This window comes from Diadema antillarum, unplaced genomic scaffold (assembly GCF_040938485.1).
Source record: "Diadema antillarum isolate AM-2024a unplaced genomic scaffold, OU_Dant_1.0 scf00000037, whole genome shotgun sequence".
In the NCBI taxonomy this organism is placed as follows: Eukaryota; Metazoa; Echinodermata; class Echinoidea; order Diadematoida; family Diadematidae; genus Diadema; species Diadema antillarum.
Genome location: NW_027270926.1, coordinates 526,794 through 545,203, shown reverse-complemented (window position 1 = coordinate 545,203; position 18,410 = coordinate 526,794). Strand labels below are relative to the sequence as shown.

The following is an 18,410-nucleotide window of genomic DNA, read 5'->3' as shown; positions in this document are numbered from 1 at the left end:
TTCAACATATTTTCACTTTTTTCGCATAATAAAAGAGCACTTGACTTGCCTCTTTCTAAAGGCGGGGGGAATAATATTACCCATAACATTTGTCGGTAACGAGTCAGGGGAATGTGTACTTTTTTCAAAAGATGGAATTTTGTGAAATTCTCTTTATATTTTCCTTATATTGTTGTACGCATGTGACATCTAAGTTATACATACACTGCAGTAGTCTTCTCATCCAGCGGTTACTACACAAAAACTTCAAAAATTCATAACTTTTGAACGGATTGTCTGATTTTCCTCAAACTTTCACTGATGTGTTCTACTAATATTGCTACATTCTCTCAATCCTTATGTTTATGAAGGTGAACTTGTCCTTTAAAGAATAATCAAGAGTCACACAGTACATTAAGTTCTGTAAAGTTTACAAATCTGAACCAGTCGTGTGACTGTACATCAGAAACCTTACTTATTAAATTCACTGCATAAAATCTAAATGAGAAATGCATCAACTCTCAGTGCAGTGTACAGAAATACAATGTACGTACAAGGCACATGGACATAACAAAATAATTGGAAGAGTTTGTCCTTGCACTTTGTGGACTATTCTATGCACAGATACGTTCACATAAGAAGAACACGGCATAAATGATCGTACACATACATTACAATCATTTAAATGGCTCTCGCTTATTATTTAGTAACCAACACAATCTAACTTTTGTTGGCTCGACAGAGCATCACAACGAACAACTGGTTTTCCCCTCTACCCTTTGACTGTTATCTTAATGCCGGCTAGATTTTCATTCAAGGGATACTTTGTCTCCATGAGGTGACGTGGTTCTTTCAGCTGATAATTCTAAACCTTAATGTGTACCAGGGATGAGCTGAGCTTATTGCTCAACGCTACACAGGTGCTTCACAATCACACATTAACTTTATATTCATGCTACAATGTCCATCAAGATTTAGCATGTACTCGGCACTTGAGGATATAGTATGATTAATCATTAGTGTCAAAAAGTTATTCTGAATATTTGATTGTATGAAAGCATAAATAATGTATTGAACCCACATGTATTGATTTTGAATTTGATTTGTAAGTGCTAGAAAGCACTGCTCTAAACATTTTTTTTTCCAAATCTATCCATTTGTGTGCAGCCGCCTTTATTTATTGTAAGAATCTCACTTTATCAGGATCCAAACTATTGCTAGCCAGGTGACTAAGTGCCAAGAGCTGACATTGAAATTCATACACTACATGTAGCATCTCACAATTCTTTTTGTGATCTTTTCTTGCTAAAAATTCCTTTCTGCTTAATAGAAATGACTTTTATCTAACATCTTTCTTTTTTTATATTTGAGATCAACCCACAAGTTCAATTTTGGGCATCCTCTATTAGGCCACGGTTCTATCCCAGTGAGACACGCAAACACATAAAATTTACTTCACTCTACCACTGCATACAGTGACCTTTGACACTTACGGAAGTACATTCTTCGCAACAGAGCTCATGATGAAGAGAGCTGCTTCCGTGACTTCCCACGATGCACCTTGCTGACTGGCGAGATTATGGAACATCTGTGTGCAAGGAAGATGGCATGAAAATTTGATGCCACAGACACAAGATATTTTGCAATGTCAATAAATATTCACAGTGCAGATGCTACAGCACTATAACCAAAAAAAAAACCAAAAAAAAAAAAACCCTACAAAATAACCACAAATAACTTGGGCGATTAGACATTATGTTTATGAATGCTGCGACTCACTGAATCATAAAAAATAAAACAATCCACTGGTCCAGGGTGGAAACTTAATTGCAGGACAGTTTCAGGTTTTACTATACTGGGTGTCATTACACAACCTAGGCATCATCTATTTTGAACATGTGAAAGATAGACTACATAATTATACTGAAAAAAACTCCAGCCACAAAATCCATCCTTTTTTTCTGTTTTCTTTTAACTGTGATTTTCCACCACATAAGGGTCTGTATTAAAATGTGCTTTACAACCAATTCCCTATCAATGAAACCAAACCACACCTTCAGTGCACACACTCCACTTGCTAAAGCATCATTCCAAGATAGGATGCCACTTTGCAGAGCATGCCATATAGAACCAAGCACAATTACACTCGGCCTCCTACTGGATACTGTATAAGCTGTTATTTTCGCGAGGGTTTAACTTTCGTGAATTTCGCAAATCTCAGTTGGATTGCGAATTTAACAACATGCGAAAATGTATCCATGCGCTAAGGTGATAGCACAATTATGGTAGCGTCGGCGTCGGTTCGCCAAAACAACATCTCGCGAAAACGTCTATGACCTCCTCATTCGCGAAAACATCCGTACGCGAAAATAACAGCGTATACAGTACTCTTGTATATGACTTGGTAGACACACCTGGGTGGACAGGAGCTTTCATGATATAACATGCCTTGGTTCAGAACACCAAGAGCCTTGATGGGGCTTGAACCTCATGTTTTCTCACTGAAAGTACACAATCCACCATCAAACCATGACATCACCTTCCATCATTAACAGAACATTGAAAATGCCTCATACAACAGTACTGACATCATAAATATTTTTGAATTGTTGTTTCGTTTTTTTCCTTCCTACAAAAGAATGTCATTCTTGTGTGCAGGAGTTGAATAGCAAGACCTGCAAAGCAAAATTTTAACCTCTTTCAGTCTCCTCTCATATTCATTATTTCTTTTTTTATTTCTCCTTCTTCACTACTTCTTTTCTCACCTGTGCAAAACATGTTGACGAACCTACGATGAAGATGACATCTTTGATCAGCTCTGAGACTCTTATTCTGAAGTCACCGAAGTCATCGCTCTCATCTGGTACACCTTCCTGAAATTCACAATGTAGGGTAGATTCAAATGAATGTACCACATTCCAGGGACTGCGACACACTGGCACTACTATTATCCAGTTCCATCAAAGTTTGCACAATCAAATTTAAGAGGTTCTAAAGGCAGATTCTCAAACACCAACACCAAGGAACAACTTTTGAAAGTGTTCCTTCTTTAATTCCTTTTTATTCACGCAATCACACGTCAAAATTCAACTACTCTAGTTACAGTGCATCAACACATTATGAGCAAAACATTCCTGGGCTAAGCATGAGCACCATGTTCATATTAGGTCCATTTTATTCAACATATCATGCAGAAGTTTAAGTTTTTGATGTAAGTGGAGATGCAGCTCACTCTTGGGTATTCACAATGTCATGCAACATGCACTCAGCTGCACTTTGTGCACGTGCATGTTACACCACTTCAAAAACCATTGCTGCATCACCACTAAAATACACCCTCTTACCTGTGCATCATTTGCATATCATTTTCTGACAAAAATGTTTTGTATTTGAAACATTGAAATCAAATCTAATCAATTTAACTGTGTTGACTTCATTTCACATCCAGTGAAAAGAAGATCAACTCAGTGTAGGATCTCCCACTAAATTCCTGACGTCCCTAGCTGTGATTGTTCTAGCAGCATAAAACCCTCCCTATAGAAAAAGAAGAAAATTGTTGATGGCAAGTTTGACCTAGCTCCACCTACTTGTGTTTGTCACACGAGGAATAAAGATCAAAGAAATCATGCTCACATGCTCAGTGTCAATTTGACAGTGCACACTCAGGGAGTGGATGAGTCTCTCGATGTAAGGTCGATATACTTCTGTCAGGTCCCGGTTGTTCCTCTTGTAGATGATCTCAGAGAGGCGATACCAGAAGTTGAACGTGATCTCAGCCACCTCGCTCTGTGGATGCCCCACGCAGGTCAGCACCGCGTCCAGCGTCCGCAGGTCTCCAAAACCCTAAAACGGTCAAAGATGGAACACAAACATTCTACTGTCAGAGCATTTATTCCTATATTACATAATGACAGAATGAGAGAATACATGAGCTCTGTTTTCTTTTGGGGTGGGGAAGGGCATAGCTTTCTTGAGATACTATATAGAACTAGAAATGTCGCCATGGCGACTGGTATGCCTCCGCCATAATGCACGGTTTTCCGAATAGGTATATAGCACAATGTCTTGACAATGTGTGATGACAGCTTCACATAACTGGCAAAATATTAAAATGACAGGTTTGTCACAAATGCATTGAGTGTTCACTATCCTTGAACTAGGTTTATTGGATGAATGGCTATACTGTCTCAGAGTGCAGGTATTTGGGGATTTGAAGATTTGTATCCAACTTTTGACCCTTTTATAAGTTTAAAGAAGAAGTGAAATTTAGCACTTTCACTTGACCTTTGACATTTAGGCAAGAAACTTCAAAGAGAATATGTATTGGGTAATATATGCATACACTAAGTTTCAAGAAAAAATCCTGCATGCATTGCATAGATAAGTGAGAAATAATGACATTTTGATGAGTTGACCTTTGACCCATGACCCCTAAATTCCCTACATGCTCACTGCCAGTCAGTACATGCATACACTAAGTTCCATGAAGATACCTTGAAATATTTGTGAGATATGGAGAAAAAAGTGAAATTTTAACATTTTCACTTGACCTTTGATCTTTGACCTCATGACCCAAAGCTCTCTCTGGGTAATCTTTATTTGGTAGTGCATGTATACACCAAGTTTCAAGAAAATACCTCAAGGCATTGCATAGATATAGGGGAAATAAGGAAATTTTGAGCATTTGACCTTGACCTTTTGACCTTTGACCTTGAGCATGTGCGCCCAAAAGTTGATAGGCACAACTTCGTCCACTCATACAAATACATGCCAAGTTTCATTTGGATACCTTCAGCAGTTTTTTAGATACAATGTCCACAAAATTGATTACGGACGGACGGACGGACGGAAGGACGGACGGACAGAAGGACGGACGGATGGACAGACGGACAACCCGAAAATATAATGCCTCTGGCAACACTTCGTGGCAGAGGCATAAAAATCAGTGGAACTTGATTTATTTCATCCACTATGGAACAATCTCATGGGATTTAAGGTGATAAGAAGGTGAATACATGCCACTTGTGATAAAAGTCTGTATTCCATCCATTAGCAACCCAATATCAATATCAACAGCATGAGATATGCTATTTTGCCTTTGACTTTGTTTTCTCTGTAAAGAAACAATGATTTGAAAAAGGAGAAAAAAATAAATGGCTTAGGCCATGCACAGTCAGAATGTTCAAACATAAACACACCAGAAGAGTGTGTGCACAATGGATGGGATACCCCCCCCCCCACAAAAAAAAAGGAGAATAAAATGAAATAATGATTTCACCAAAAAAAAAAAAAAATGAAACGAATAAATGAATTCAGATGTACATGGACACTGAACATTGTAAAAGTCATACAATGTTGTTCAGCTAACATCAAGATGTGAGATCAAAATTGCTGCCCTAGTGACAAACTGTTTTCGGCACGTACAGGCAACTGACCCCTTTACAGTTCGCAGAAAAAACAGCTACTGTAAAACATGATATATTCGCAGCATGAAAATTTCGTGAATTGCAGCTGACAGCCTTTCTCGCAACATGAAATTTTCGTGAATTGCCACTGGCATCCCACACATATTGTGTAGGCAAGAACTTTTGTGTGCATTTTAATTTTGCGAATGTTGCCTCTTGCGAATGTTGCCTCTCGCGAAATTAAAATGCATGCGAACATTCCTCGATTTACAGTACAAGGGGAGGGGGAAGCATTAATTCCCAAATTGTCTTGAGTGACAACACTGTGATCAACTTTCATGTTCTTTGACATTTCACTCTTGTACGCTTCCCTGCGATACACTCTTATTACTATGTTGACAGGGCCGGAGCAGTGTTTTCAAAAGTGTGGGGGCCCACTTCCGGGTTTCATGAGCTAACAAGCAAAAAAAAAAAAAAAAAAAAAAAAAAAAAAAAAAAGAGGTCCTCAGCTCATCTCTCCCCGTTCACTTCCGGGTTTCTTCAGCTGACAAGCAACAAAAAAAAAAAAAAAAAAAAAGATCCTCAGCTCATCTCTACCCGTCCACTTCCGGGTTTCTTCAGCTGACAAGCAAAAAACAAAACAAAAAAAAGGTCCTCAGCTCACCTCTCCCCGTCCACTTCCGGGTTTCTTCAGCTGACAAGCGAAAAAAAAAAAAAAAAAGGTCCTCAGCTCATTCTCTCCCCTCCCATTTCCGGGTGTTATAAAAAAAAGGTCTTCAGAGAAACACATAACCTTACCGCCGCCATAACTTCAAGATCTCTATCTATTTCTATTTTAGTGCCACTTACGTACTTCCGGGTTGAAAAAAGTGTGGGGGCCCAAAGTGATGACACCTATGTATTCCTTTGTATGGTGCACAGAAAGTGTGGGGGCCCGAGCCACCACGGCCCCGACGGCTGCGCCGGCCATGCTTGAGGCATGTGCATGAGCAAGACTCACTAGACCCTATATTTTGGATGTTTTGCATTTGCCTCATATTTGTCTGGTCTTTTTTTTTTTTTTTTACTTTTTTTTTTCATATGTGTATGTTAAAGGGGGTTGGACTTCTCAAGGAAAGTTTACCTGATTTGGTGTTTCTACCATCATTTCCATGAAGGCTTCAGCAAGCTCTGTGAAGACCCGACAGTAGTTGATACACCTTCAGGGAGACGAATGGAAATAAAAGAGACACACTCTCTGTCAAAACTGCAAAAAACATCTCTAATTCTCACATCAAATCTTTAACAGCACCTGCAACATCCCCTACATGGTTTCCTATGATGCAAGTCCCCCTTTTTTTACTGTGACAAGTATATGTCTAGAGGCAATGAGGGATCATAAAAACTAGATCATTGCATTCATTTGCAATGCAAATGTTTCCACATGAACAAACTGAATTGTTCAGTGCATGAAACTTTATCAGAAAAGATTACACATTTGGGGTTTTGTCTGTCTAGGGTCTTAAAAAAAAAAATCAGAACATTGAAGGTGCTGTCACACAGCAAAAACAAAGAAGACTTTCAAATGATCTCTACAGCGATCAAGAACAAGTCAGGCAAAAATTGTGGTCTAGAGGAATTGTGAGGAGCGGCGGCAGTATAAGCATAATTCCCCTGAATCCACATGTCCTCCACAGAGTTTCATTCCCAGAGGGACACAGTAAGACATCAGATGTTTCACAATCAATAAGACAGAAGCACCTAATTGTAACAATTTCTTATGCACATGACAGTGTCTGTTGAACAGGCCACATGATAATCTCTGTCCACACACATTAGAAACATCTGGTCATACAACAAGCTCGTCATAATGTATGTATTTGTGTATCTCTGAAAGACATGTGTCCCCTCCCCTGGGTGAGACACGTTCGAAGTGTCTGGTTTGTCCAGAAGAAATTAGACTGAGCTGTCTGAGCAAGACTCTAACATGGGCACTTGTCTAGGAAACGTTTTGGGCACTTGCCAACTTTGCCACAAAAGGAAAACCAACTGTCTGTAATGCTCTGCCCAAATAACATAATAAAGAGCCTGGACAACTGCATGGCTAAGAAAAAAAAAAAACAACAACAACAACCTTAGAGAAAACTGTGACTCAAACATATCTTCTCTTTTCTAAGAGCCATTCCAGATTTATCACAACAGGTTCCTGCCAATCTTGATTTTACTACACAACATAAAACAATGAGCAGGCTTTACATCTTCAACAATGAAAAGAATGAAAATTGTTCACAAGACATATCCATTACCAAACCAGTATGTTCGAGAATTTTGTGCAAATATTCCCTTGACAAGATTTAATGTAAATAGGTTAGGTTGGGTAATCATGGATGAGCTAAAAAAACTAACATGCAATTTTGGTTCTAAGTTTGATGAATATATAAATCCATTGTCTTATCTTTTTATTTCACATGACTGGTAAACTGAAATGGATAATCATCAATTCAGCAGTATCTTTTGATAAATATCTCTTTAACTAAATACAATTCTAGATATTACTCCGGGTGTTACCACGTTTAAAGGCCTCATACATTTCATCCGTTTAATTATTATTTGGGAGGGGGCAGACAAAACTATTCTTTGATGTGCTTCCAAATCATCCAAGACATGTTCCAAAATTTGGGGGAGAATATTAAACTTGCAGGGTCCTCACTTGTCAACGTCCTCCTCTGCAACAGCCATGGCATACGCCTCCGGGAGCAGGATGATGCCCTGGTAGAGGACCTTGGCTAGCGCGAGATGCTCCTCTACGTCCTCCATACTATAGAGGGCAGCACACAGGCAGTCTCCTGCAGCCTCGTGCAACATGGACGGCGTGTCAGGCTTTTTCTGCCACGGAGAGCAGAGCCCAAGGAGAAGAAAATACAGAAATTGAATCATGTGATAGCCACTATCTCACTGCATATATTTACATATTTCAACCTTACAAATGTGAATCCTGTCTCTGCACTGACAACTTGCAAAAGAATCTATGTCAGTCCTGTCTGTTTATCAGGTACAACTTTCTTAGATTCCACCTTGTTCAATTCTGAAGTGCAGGTGTACATTTGTTCAACTACAAATCCCTACTTTCTCTTATTCTCTGAAAATAACCATTTTCCTAAAAATTTATCATTTTGTGAACTTTGCAAAGGCGAAGGTTTGCTCAATACAATGTAAAAGTGCATGCTAAAAGTTCTTGTCTACACTATATGCATTGAGCGCCAATGACAATTCGTGAAAAATTCATGCCACAAAAATATTTTGCTTTACAGTATTATTTTACAATATCTCTGTCCATTTTCAAGTGTTTCTGTGCGATGTTTAACATATCTTTCAGAGTAGAGATACAATGAGAAAGGGACTATCTGCCACTCAAATCATTAAATGTTACATATGCTTTCATATGACTCTCATTCTATCAACATTTGATGGGAAAAACAAACACTTTGTACATTATTCATGTACATATACCAACTATGATTGTTTGGCCTCAAGTGAATATGAAGACCAGCACGTTGTTTGGGTGTATTTGATAATGAAGAAAATGAAGAGCAATCAGGTCTTGTTCTTTAAAGAATAAAAAATCAAATGACTCAACATTTTTAGTTTTCCAAAAGAATACGGACGAGGAAAAGTGTGGAATAAGTTGTGCCCTCCCTCAAAAGAAAAGAGAGGAAAAAAAAACATAGAAGATAACATCAATTGATTCTATTTACCAGGAGTTCAAACATAAGAGCAATGATCTTGCTCTGTGAAACTTCTTCACTCGGACACACCCGACTGTAGAACCAGCTGGCTAGGCACTTGAAGATCTTGCCTAATAACCTCTGGTCATTCAAGTAGTTCTCTGAACATGCAGTCTGTTTAAATAGTGAATATAAAAGGGAAAAAATGATATGTAATGGGTTAAGAAATACACTGCAGGAGCAAAGAGATTGCTGGCAAAACGTAAGAGAAAATTTATATGAGAGGCACATTTCTGTATGGAGAAACTCTTACAACATTCAAAGTTGCCATCATTAGTATCTAGGATACTAACAACAGAAATATCCAGGTAGATAGAAAACAAACAATTGCACATATATTTCACTAAAGATACTGGCAGAGCATAATTTGTCTTCCAGGCTAAAGAGACAATTTCATCAAAGAACCGGCCTCACAACATCTAGGTAACACCGCCACATTAAAAACAGATTATTACATTGTGCTGGGAGAGATAACACGAGTGCCATATCGTGTTTTATGACATCAACTCAATGTGCTTTTGCTCCTTCCAACATTTTGATATGCCTAACGCTACTACTACTCCAGCCACTTTTTCTGCAGCTATATTACGATGCAGGGAAATATAACCAACTATGAAATCTTCCATTCTATTCATGTTGCTCCAACTTGACGGTTGCTGTTGATGCTGTTGTATCAACATCATCCGTCTGTGGCACTCACCAGCAGTTCGATGACTGTGGCTGCTGTTTCCCCCAGCTCTGTCCTGAATTCCTCTCTCCTGTTCAGGCCTAGCCTCAAGGAGTGGCTATCAACTTCCTCTGGAAGGATTGTCAGCAGCTCGATGAGGAGAGGGATGTGGGTGGCATTGCTGCTGTAAAACCTGTGGAATGATGCAGATAATTTTATTCAGTTGAAAAGTATCTGAGGTTATCTCTTTTCATCCCTGGACACAAAGCTCAACCCCATCCTAAAATCACTCTAAACTTCATTCAACCACTGTGTGGTAAAATGTTCATCCTGCATACAAATATTATATTAACATATTTGAATATATGAATCCACTGCCAGAGTCACAGGAACTAATATGTAAAATGTATGTGTAATGCACCCTAATTACCTTACAACCAGTGGAAAATCTTCACTGTCAAAAAACAAACAAATCTTTGCAATTATGTTATAAGTGAACTAGAAATGTCGCAAATGGCAACTGGTATGACTCCACCATAATGCATAATTACACCTAGATACCCTGAACCATTTCCGAGATATGGAGAAAAAAAAAATAAACTTCAACATTTTCACTAACCTTTGAAGCTCGAACTTTGACCTTATGACCCAAAACTCTGTCTCAAGAATCTTCATTTGGTATTTCATGTACACACTCAAAGTTTCAAGAAGATACCTTTAGGCATCCCATAGATATCGGGAAAATAGTAAAATTTTGAGCATTTGACCTTGACTTTGACCTTCAGCATATGCACCCAAAAGTTGATAGCTGTGCTTACCGCTCTAATCGTTTATTGGTAGCATTCTACATTTGAGCCCTAGTTATCACATAGTACATACAATTTTTGTAACACAACAACAAAATCTGACATTTCCCTTTTCTTAACACACACATCACGTTTTCAGAATACGAGAGCCCCTTGGCCGAATGAGACGTCCATTTCCCAGAAAAAAAAAAGGACTTACATAAGTCTGACTAAATTACAAGGAAAAAGATTACATGCTGCTTGAAAGAATCTATTTAAACAGGGAGAGGCCTCAAAATGTCCTTATCTATGTGACAGGCAGGGCAGAATGCAAGGAAACACTTGGCGCAACTCCAGAAGAATAACATGCCATTGCTGTTGCACATGAGGTAGTGTTTGTTTAACCACATCATTCCGAGACAGGTCACAAGAATGAGGCGACAAGAAGTGGCAGCATGGAATGTCTCTCATGATGCTTTAAGACTTACAGGGGGAAGGCAGACATTTTTTTTTTTTAAAGCATAGCACAGTTTGGTCAACTGCCAACATGGACAAATCAGGGTTCCTGCACCAGCTACACATGTACGTGCGTGCAATAATAAGTTCCATGACTTAACCATGATTCTGCAACCAGGCAGTGGAATTCAAAATATTTCGACAATTTTTCAGCAACACAACATAAACTTGGGAGTACAGCAGTCAAACATAACATATGCCAATTTCATGAAATTCGAAACTCACAAAGAATGATTGGTAAAATAAACAAGAGACCCGCGGGTCTAGCGCTCACCTGAGTATCGCAAGTTCACCTTTCACGCAGTCACTAACCTAAATTATTCACAGCTCTACCAAAATTTGACCAGGCATTCTCAAGTAGAAGATGAAAATGTACAATAAAGGCCCAATTTTTTTTTAAGATTCCTTAATTTGGGGGGATTGGGGCCCCCTGAGGCCCTCTGGGTGGGGCATGGTGCCCATTTTGATAAATTGAGATCCTGACCCCCTAGGGATGCTACCTGCCAAGTTTGACAAAAATCCATCATGAGGTTTTCAGGAAGAAGATGAAAATGTACAATTCAGGCCCCCATTTGGACCCTTCCAACCACCCCCCCCCCCCCCTACCCAAGAGGGGCACCCCTGGATCTCCTATGAACAAACTTGAAACTACAGTCATTAATGTACTCACTCATAGTATTATCTCAGCTCTATAACTTCTGATTCTAGAGAAGATTTATAAAGATTCCTTCATTTGGGGGGTTTGGGACCCCTGGGGGCCCCCTGGGTAGGGCATGGTGCCCATTTTAACAAATTGAGATCCTAACCCCCTAGGGATGCTACCTGCCAAGTTTGGTGAAAATGGGTCATGGGGTTCTCAAGAAGACGATAAAAATGTACAATTTAGGCCCCATTAGGACCCCTCCTCACCCCCTCCCCTGGGTCCCAAGGGGGGCACCCCTGATTCTGCCATGAACAAACTTGAAACTACAGTCATCAATGTACTAACTCATAGTATTAACTAAGCACTATCACTTCTGGTTCTAGAGAAGAAGATTTTTGCAGAATCCTTAATTTTGGGGGGCTTGGGCCCCCTGAGGGCCCCCTGGGTGGGGCATGGTGCCCATTTTAACAAATTGAGTTCCCTAACCCCCTAGGGATGCTACCTGCCAAGTTTGGTGAAAATGGGTCATGGGGTTCTCAAGAAGAAGATGAAAATGTACAATTTAGGCCCCATTAGAACCTTTCCCCACCCCCCTCCCCTGGGTCCCAAGGGGGGCACCCCTGATTCTGCCATGAACAAACTTGAAACTACAGTCATCAATGTACTAACTCATAGTATTAACTTAGCTCTATCACTTCTGGTTCTGGAGAAGAAGATATTTACAGATTCCTTAATTTTGGGGGGTTTGGGCCCCCCTGGGGGCCCCCTGGGTGGGGCATGGTGCCCATTTTAACAAATTGAGTTCCTAACCCCCTAGGGATGCTACCTGCCAAGTTTGATGAAAATCGGTCTTGGGGTTTTCAAGAAGAAGATGAAAATGTAAAAAGTTTACGCACGCCGGACGCCGGACGAAGGGCGATCGCAATAGCTCACTTGAGCCTTTGGCTCAGGTGAGCTAAAAATGGGTACAAAATTTCAGCAAAACCATTTTCAAAACTTTTTGTTATTCTGTCCTTCATCCATGACTTTCTCAGGGACAAAATTTACAACTTTTTAAAGATTTTCCATGACTGCAGGGACCCTGATAATGGATACAAGTGCTGCTCTGTGACTTCCAGAGTGAACTGTATGAATACATGTAAGAGTAAATTGTATAAGAGCAGTGACAAAAAATATTAAAATAAACTGGAAATATTGTTATTGCAACTGGTAGGTCTCCACTACATCACTTTACAAATTTCCCAGTAGGTATGGTGTAGTACATCTTCACAACGCAAGATGTAAGATGAAAGTTTCACATCATTGGACAGACCTTTGACCCCATGTCCCACAACTTTTTCCAAATAATCACTACCTCGTACAATAAATCAGCAGTATGACCTTGGAGCATACATGTATCATGCGAAATGAGTCTTTTCAATAACAGAACACATTCTGTCGACACACTGTAGACATTTTTTTTTTGCTCATGCATTATGCTGCCTACACGACTCAGTGTGCATAAGTATCATTAATAAAATGCAATGGACAATCAGACAGTCACACAGAGACAGATGACCATAAAAGACCAGCATTTGACCACCAATGGCTTAAAGGTAGGGAATCACATTTGCACGCCTTAAATGAAGAGTTGTATAAACACAGTGGTATGTTGAAGAGAGTATCATTTTAGAAACTCCCATAAAGTATTGAAAGTGGAAGGTAACATTTAGTACATTTTTATTGACCGTTAGATTTTGAATTGAATTCTTTTCGGGGCTCACCGTAAATTCCAGAACATTACTAGGCTACCTTTGCAGACCCATGCACTGCATGTGTGTCCATCATGTATATCTTGTGAATAAAGTTCATCAAAACTTACAAACATTTCTATATACATTCTTGCCACACACTCTATATGTTATCACATCAGCTCTTATACTTTTAGATTTGTGTTTATAGATAAAAAATACAGAAGACTGCAACAAAAAGGCGTAAGTGTGGCTGACACACAGAACTACTGAGTGGTTGAGTTTTGTGCATTATTCAAATTGTAGATAACTGTTGACTTCCAAATTTCTAAGCAGTGGCCTAAACAAGTCCCCTGAGGTTCATATTTAATGTTTTGCTGCATTTTGGGAGTTCTGTAAAAGGTATCCCCTACCTTTAATACTTCTATTTTGGGGGTGGGGATGGGGAAAGGTGAAGCCCACATGAATGCTGTGTACCTGTGTATGAGAAAAGCAGCAGAGTTCTTCCACTGTGTCATCTGCAGGGCCAAGTCGGCCAGGGCGAGGCAGAGCTGTGTGGTGATGACGTGGAACTTGGGGTCGCTCATGGTCTGCAGGTGGTTGATGAGGGAGTCACGCAACATGTTGTGAGACTCCACTGGCAGCTCGTGGAAAGCATACTGAATCTTAAATGGGAAAGGGAGGGAGATGAAACACATCTAATCTCTTCAGTATACAGTGCATACACATCTTGCAAACAGAATTTAACTTCGACAAGCGAGTGATAAGCACATAATAAACACAGTGTAGCCTAATATACAATTGTACACTGCTCAGCACTGAAACTTGACAGCCTTCAGAAACAGAGACAGCATTATAAGGAATTATTGCTCTTGGGATGGAAATCACTTATGATTCACAAATACATGTATCTTCAAAAATAATGTGAAGAACTCCATCTCAGGACGTCAAAACACCACAGATTTTAACTTGAATTGATCAGCTCCTGCCAATGTTAATGATGTTGAACAATTTCTGATAGATTTTAAAAGTATTGTTTTCACCATCCGACTACCTTTTGAATTATCACCCTACATATTGTCTTGGTCAATGAGTCTGTAAACAGTAGTGTAATTGCATATTTACCATCCATGAAATGTAATAGATACAATCAAATTGCTAAAAACGGGAATTTCACCAATCTCCCACACAGTGTACATCTCTATTGGCAAGTGTTCACACAAAATTGGAACATAAGGTTGAACAAAACTTCTTCTCCTTGAAAAAAGGGAATATTCCCCTCCAATGAAGGAATAGTTCGCAGGCACTGTAAAAGTGGAAATTTTTGCACATTTTGCGTGACATGAAACTGGTGTGAAAATGAAGGCATGCCAAGATTATTGCTTGCTAATGTAATACTCATTCACATTCTGATTCCATGCACTCAAAAACCAAAGAAATTCACTTTACCCCACCGAGCATGAAAAATTAATGCAAATTTGTATAAATTTCCACTTTTACAGTTATGTTGTTATTATATCTACACCTGTACCTTGGTTCTCATTGTCTGGGCAGCAAAGTAGCACGTCTCTACATCCTGCTTCATTTGGAGTAACTGGTCTGAGATCTCCCATGAGTAGAGCTATTGAGAAAAGACGACACACCAATGAATATAAAACATATTGACCTTTGAGTGCAAGTATTATAGGTAAAGGGAAATAAAGTTTCAGTCAGTTCACTGGTGAAGAGAGTCTAAAAGTAATTGGTAGCCTGGTATGTTCTTCAGGGTGCAACAGAAACATTTACATCTACACTGTATTGCAATACTATTGACATTGTACTGTAAGACTAATTGTATCACTGTAAATTTACATTGATTTTTAGCTCCCAGTTACTTAAACTTGTCTTGATCCAAAAGTTAAAAGATGTGTCACATATTATTAGAGCGCTAGAACTGGTGGATCGAGATGGCTAACTTCGGTTTCAGATTGTGCAGGCAGCATTACATATAAAATAAACTTAACATAGGAATTGCTCATGCAGAGTGAGTTGTTTTGTTATTGTGCAATATAAAGGTCAATGTCAATATCATTATCAATGCTTACCTGCAACCAACTTGGTTCAAATTGAACATTTACATGAGTCAAGTGATTGGAAATAAGCAATGAAGCATTTCCTGTGAGTTTGGTGCAATTTGGTTTCGCATATATATATTACAAATTCGAGATACATCAACATGTAAAGCAAATTGTCCAAGGTTCGACCTCCCGGGCCAAAATTTGACCACACGCAAAAGGCGTAGGTTTATGTAGCGGGCGGTCGAATTTTTGACAGCGTTATGGTCGAATTATGGGCGGCTTGCTTGTCAACATGGATATGAACATGATGAAACTAATTCTTATATTTATCAGGGAGCTGGCTTGGTGTCAGTGGTGTCACTGAGCATTAGAATTTAGAATACAAATTTATGTAAAATCGTCCATGCAAAGACACTGCACTGATTGACCAGTGCTGACTGCCTATTCTGCCTGTGACTCACGTGTGAGCCAAAATTTTGTAAATTAGTTCTTCTAGGTAATAGCTCTAATTCACATTCTATTGTAATATTATCAATCAGCTCAGTGTTCTCAGTGCAGTGATTATCTGATTTCTATGTAACAGTTTGCATGGTTTAGGCCCTAACGCCCAACGGTATAGATGGAGATTCGACTTTCTGTAGAAGTAAATTACAGTGTAGACGAGTCTAACATTGTTACAGACCCTTATGAGCAAATACTACAAAGTTTTAACTTATCAGGCTTATAATTTCAGTGCCTCGTTACCGATCTTTGAAATTCTTGCAGCCAAAGAGATGCTCTTTCTTTTTCTGCTGCATCTGGATTGTGGTAGAGGGCATGAATGGCGTGTGAAACTGTCTCAACAGGCGGGGCCGATGCCGATTCCATGACTTCTTTTCCCGAAATCATCAGAGTAGCCGAAATCTGCGTTCCTAAGACTCTCAAAATATGTAGACCAATAACAACAACCACGACCTTTCCAACGTTGTAGATGGTTCCGACTGCCTCTAGCTCTGCTCTGACTCTCTCCAAGAGAACTTAGTTTGCGTAGAATACACTGCTGCTACAGTACGCCTACAGATTGTGTGCACTTCATATACAGCATCATATCCGTCAGCATGGGTGTACTGCAATAGTGTATTAATGACCAGGCACCACACGTTCAAATTTGTGTGGTCTGCGCTCGATATCGAGTCTGGCACCTGTGCGTGACCATCTCTCTCAATGCACGAAGCTTGCATGCACACCGTTTCATCGCACGCATCGTACGTTTGACATTTGACCGATTAACTGCGCACGTGCGTATAAAACTTCAATAAGATCCTACAGGATCTTAGGATGCTACAATCTCGATTATCATGGTTTCTTTGTTGAATCAGTGATGTGTTTCCATTGCTTCTCCTGAACAAATTTAACAATGTCTAGAAGCTGATTTAAAGGGAGGAAAGAGTTGACCACTGACAACTGTATTTTGATGTTGAATTGTCAAATAAATACATGTAGATAAATACACAGAAAATAATAATAATCATCGTGATAATGATAATAATAACAACCAAAGATCTGTTTTTTCTTGGACTGCTTATATGCAGTTATTGTAAACATGCAGGTATGATCAGATGTCAGCAGTGGCGTATCGGGGGGGGGGGGGGGGGGGCAAGGGGGCACGTGCCCCGGGCGCCACTCTTTGGGGCGCCGAAAACGAAAAAAAGAAAAAAAACGAAAAAAAAAACGAAGAAGAAAAAGAAAAAAAGAAGGGGGAAAAAAAAAGAAGAAGAAGACGAAGAAGAAGAAGAAAAAAAAAAAAAACTCGCCCGAACCGGGAAGGAGGGAGAATGGGGGTGGGGGTGGGGGGGGGGGGGGGGGGAGAAAACCAAATCAAACAAGATGAAAACAAAAAATGACAATGTTTATTGTGTTCACACAGTCTGTTGGTATAGATCGTTATCTATAAGGCCGTCACCATTAATTTTCTTGATTAGAATTGTAAGATTTAATAAGCAAAAAATGACAAGAATTCCATGTTTTGTAAGCTGAAATTTCGGCTCGCTCGTTGCGCTCGCTCGCCAAAATTCATATAAAGAGAAAAAAGAAGATAAGAACAAAACGTGATGATGACGCGGACAAAATGACAATGTATATTGTGTTCACACATGCCATCGTTAGAAGGCAAAATGTTACACAGAGCAGCGGCTGCAATTTTATTTCTTTCGTTATGAAGCGGATGACGCGGAAATATACAAATTTCGGCTCACTCGCGCGTACTAATTTAGAGTATTTTTTTTTCAAGTCCTCAGTTTGTTGGTATAGATCGTTATCTATATAGGCCGTCACAATTAATTTTCTTGATTAGAATTGTAAGATTTAATAAGCAAAATATGACAAGAATTCCATGTTTTGTAAGCTGAAATACAAAAATTTTCGGCCTGCTCGCTGCGCTCGCTCGCCAAAATTTATCACACACAAAAAAGATAAGAACAAAACGTGATGATGACGCGGAAATATAAACAAAAATTTTCGGATCGCTCGCTGCGCTCGCTCGCCAAAATATATCTAAATTTATTACATTTAAATCATCCTCATCTATAAGGCCGTCACTATGTCTTTATTAGAATTGTAAAATTTAATAAGCAAAAAATGACAACAATTCCATGTTTTGTAAGCTGAAATACAGAAATTTTCGGCTCGCTCGCTGCGCTCGCTCGCTAAAATTATCAACAAAAAAAAAAGAGATGAGAACAAAACGTTATGATGGCGCGGAAATATACAAATTTCGGCTCACTCGTGCGTACTAATTTGGAGTATTTTTTCAAGTCCTCAGTTTGTTGGTATAAATCATTATCTATAAGGCCGTCACCATTAATTTTCTTGATTAGAATTGTAAA

General features: G+C 39.3%; 1 protein-coding gene across 1 annotated transcript in view; it reads right to left on the bottom strand.

Moving 5' to 3' along the window:
• The window catches only part of LOC139708727 (transportin-3-like), a 55,319-nt gene extending 38,677 nt beyond the window's left edge, over positions 1-16,642 (bottom strand). The window contains exons 1-10 of the mRNA XM_071620664.1: positions 16,291-16,642; positions 15,021-15,110; positions 13,967-14,154; positions 9,849-10,008; positions 9,119-9,262; positions 8,074-8,249; positions 6,508-6,583; positions 3,613-3,822; positions 2,745-2,852; positions 1,473-1,567 (exon numbers count right to left, since the gene is read on the bottom strand). Of these exons, the coding sequence (XP_071476765.1) occupies positions 1,473-1,567; positions 2,745-2,852; positions 3,613-3,822; positions 6,508-6,583; positions 8,074-8,249; positions 9,119-9,262; positions 9,849-10,008; positions 13,967-14,154; positions 15,021-15,110; positions 16,291-16,434 (1,391 nt within the window). The 5' untranslated portion in view covers positions 16,435-16,642. The remainder of the gene's footprint in view (positions 1-1,472; positions 1,568-2,744; positions 2,853-3,612; positions 3,823-6,507; positions 6,584-8,073; positions 8,250-9,118; positions 9,263-9,848; positions 10,009-13,966; positions 14,155-15,020; positions 15,111-16,290) is intronic.
• Positions 16,643-18,410: the final 1,768 nt, after the last annotated feature.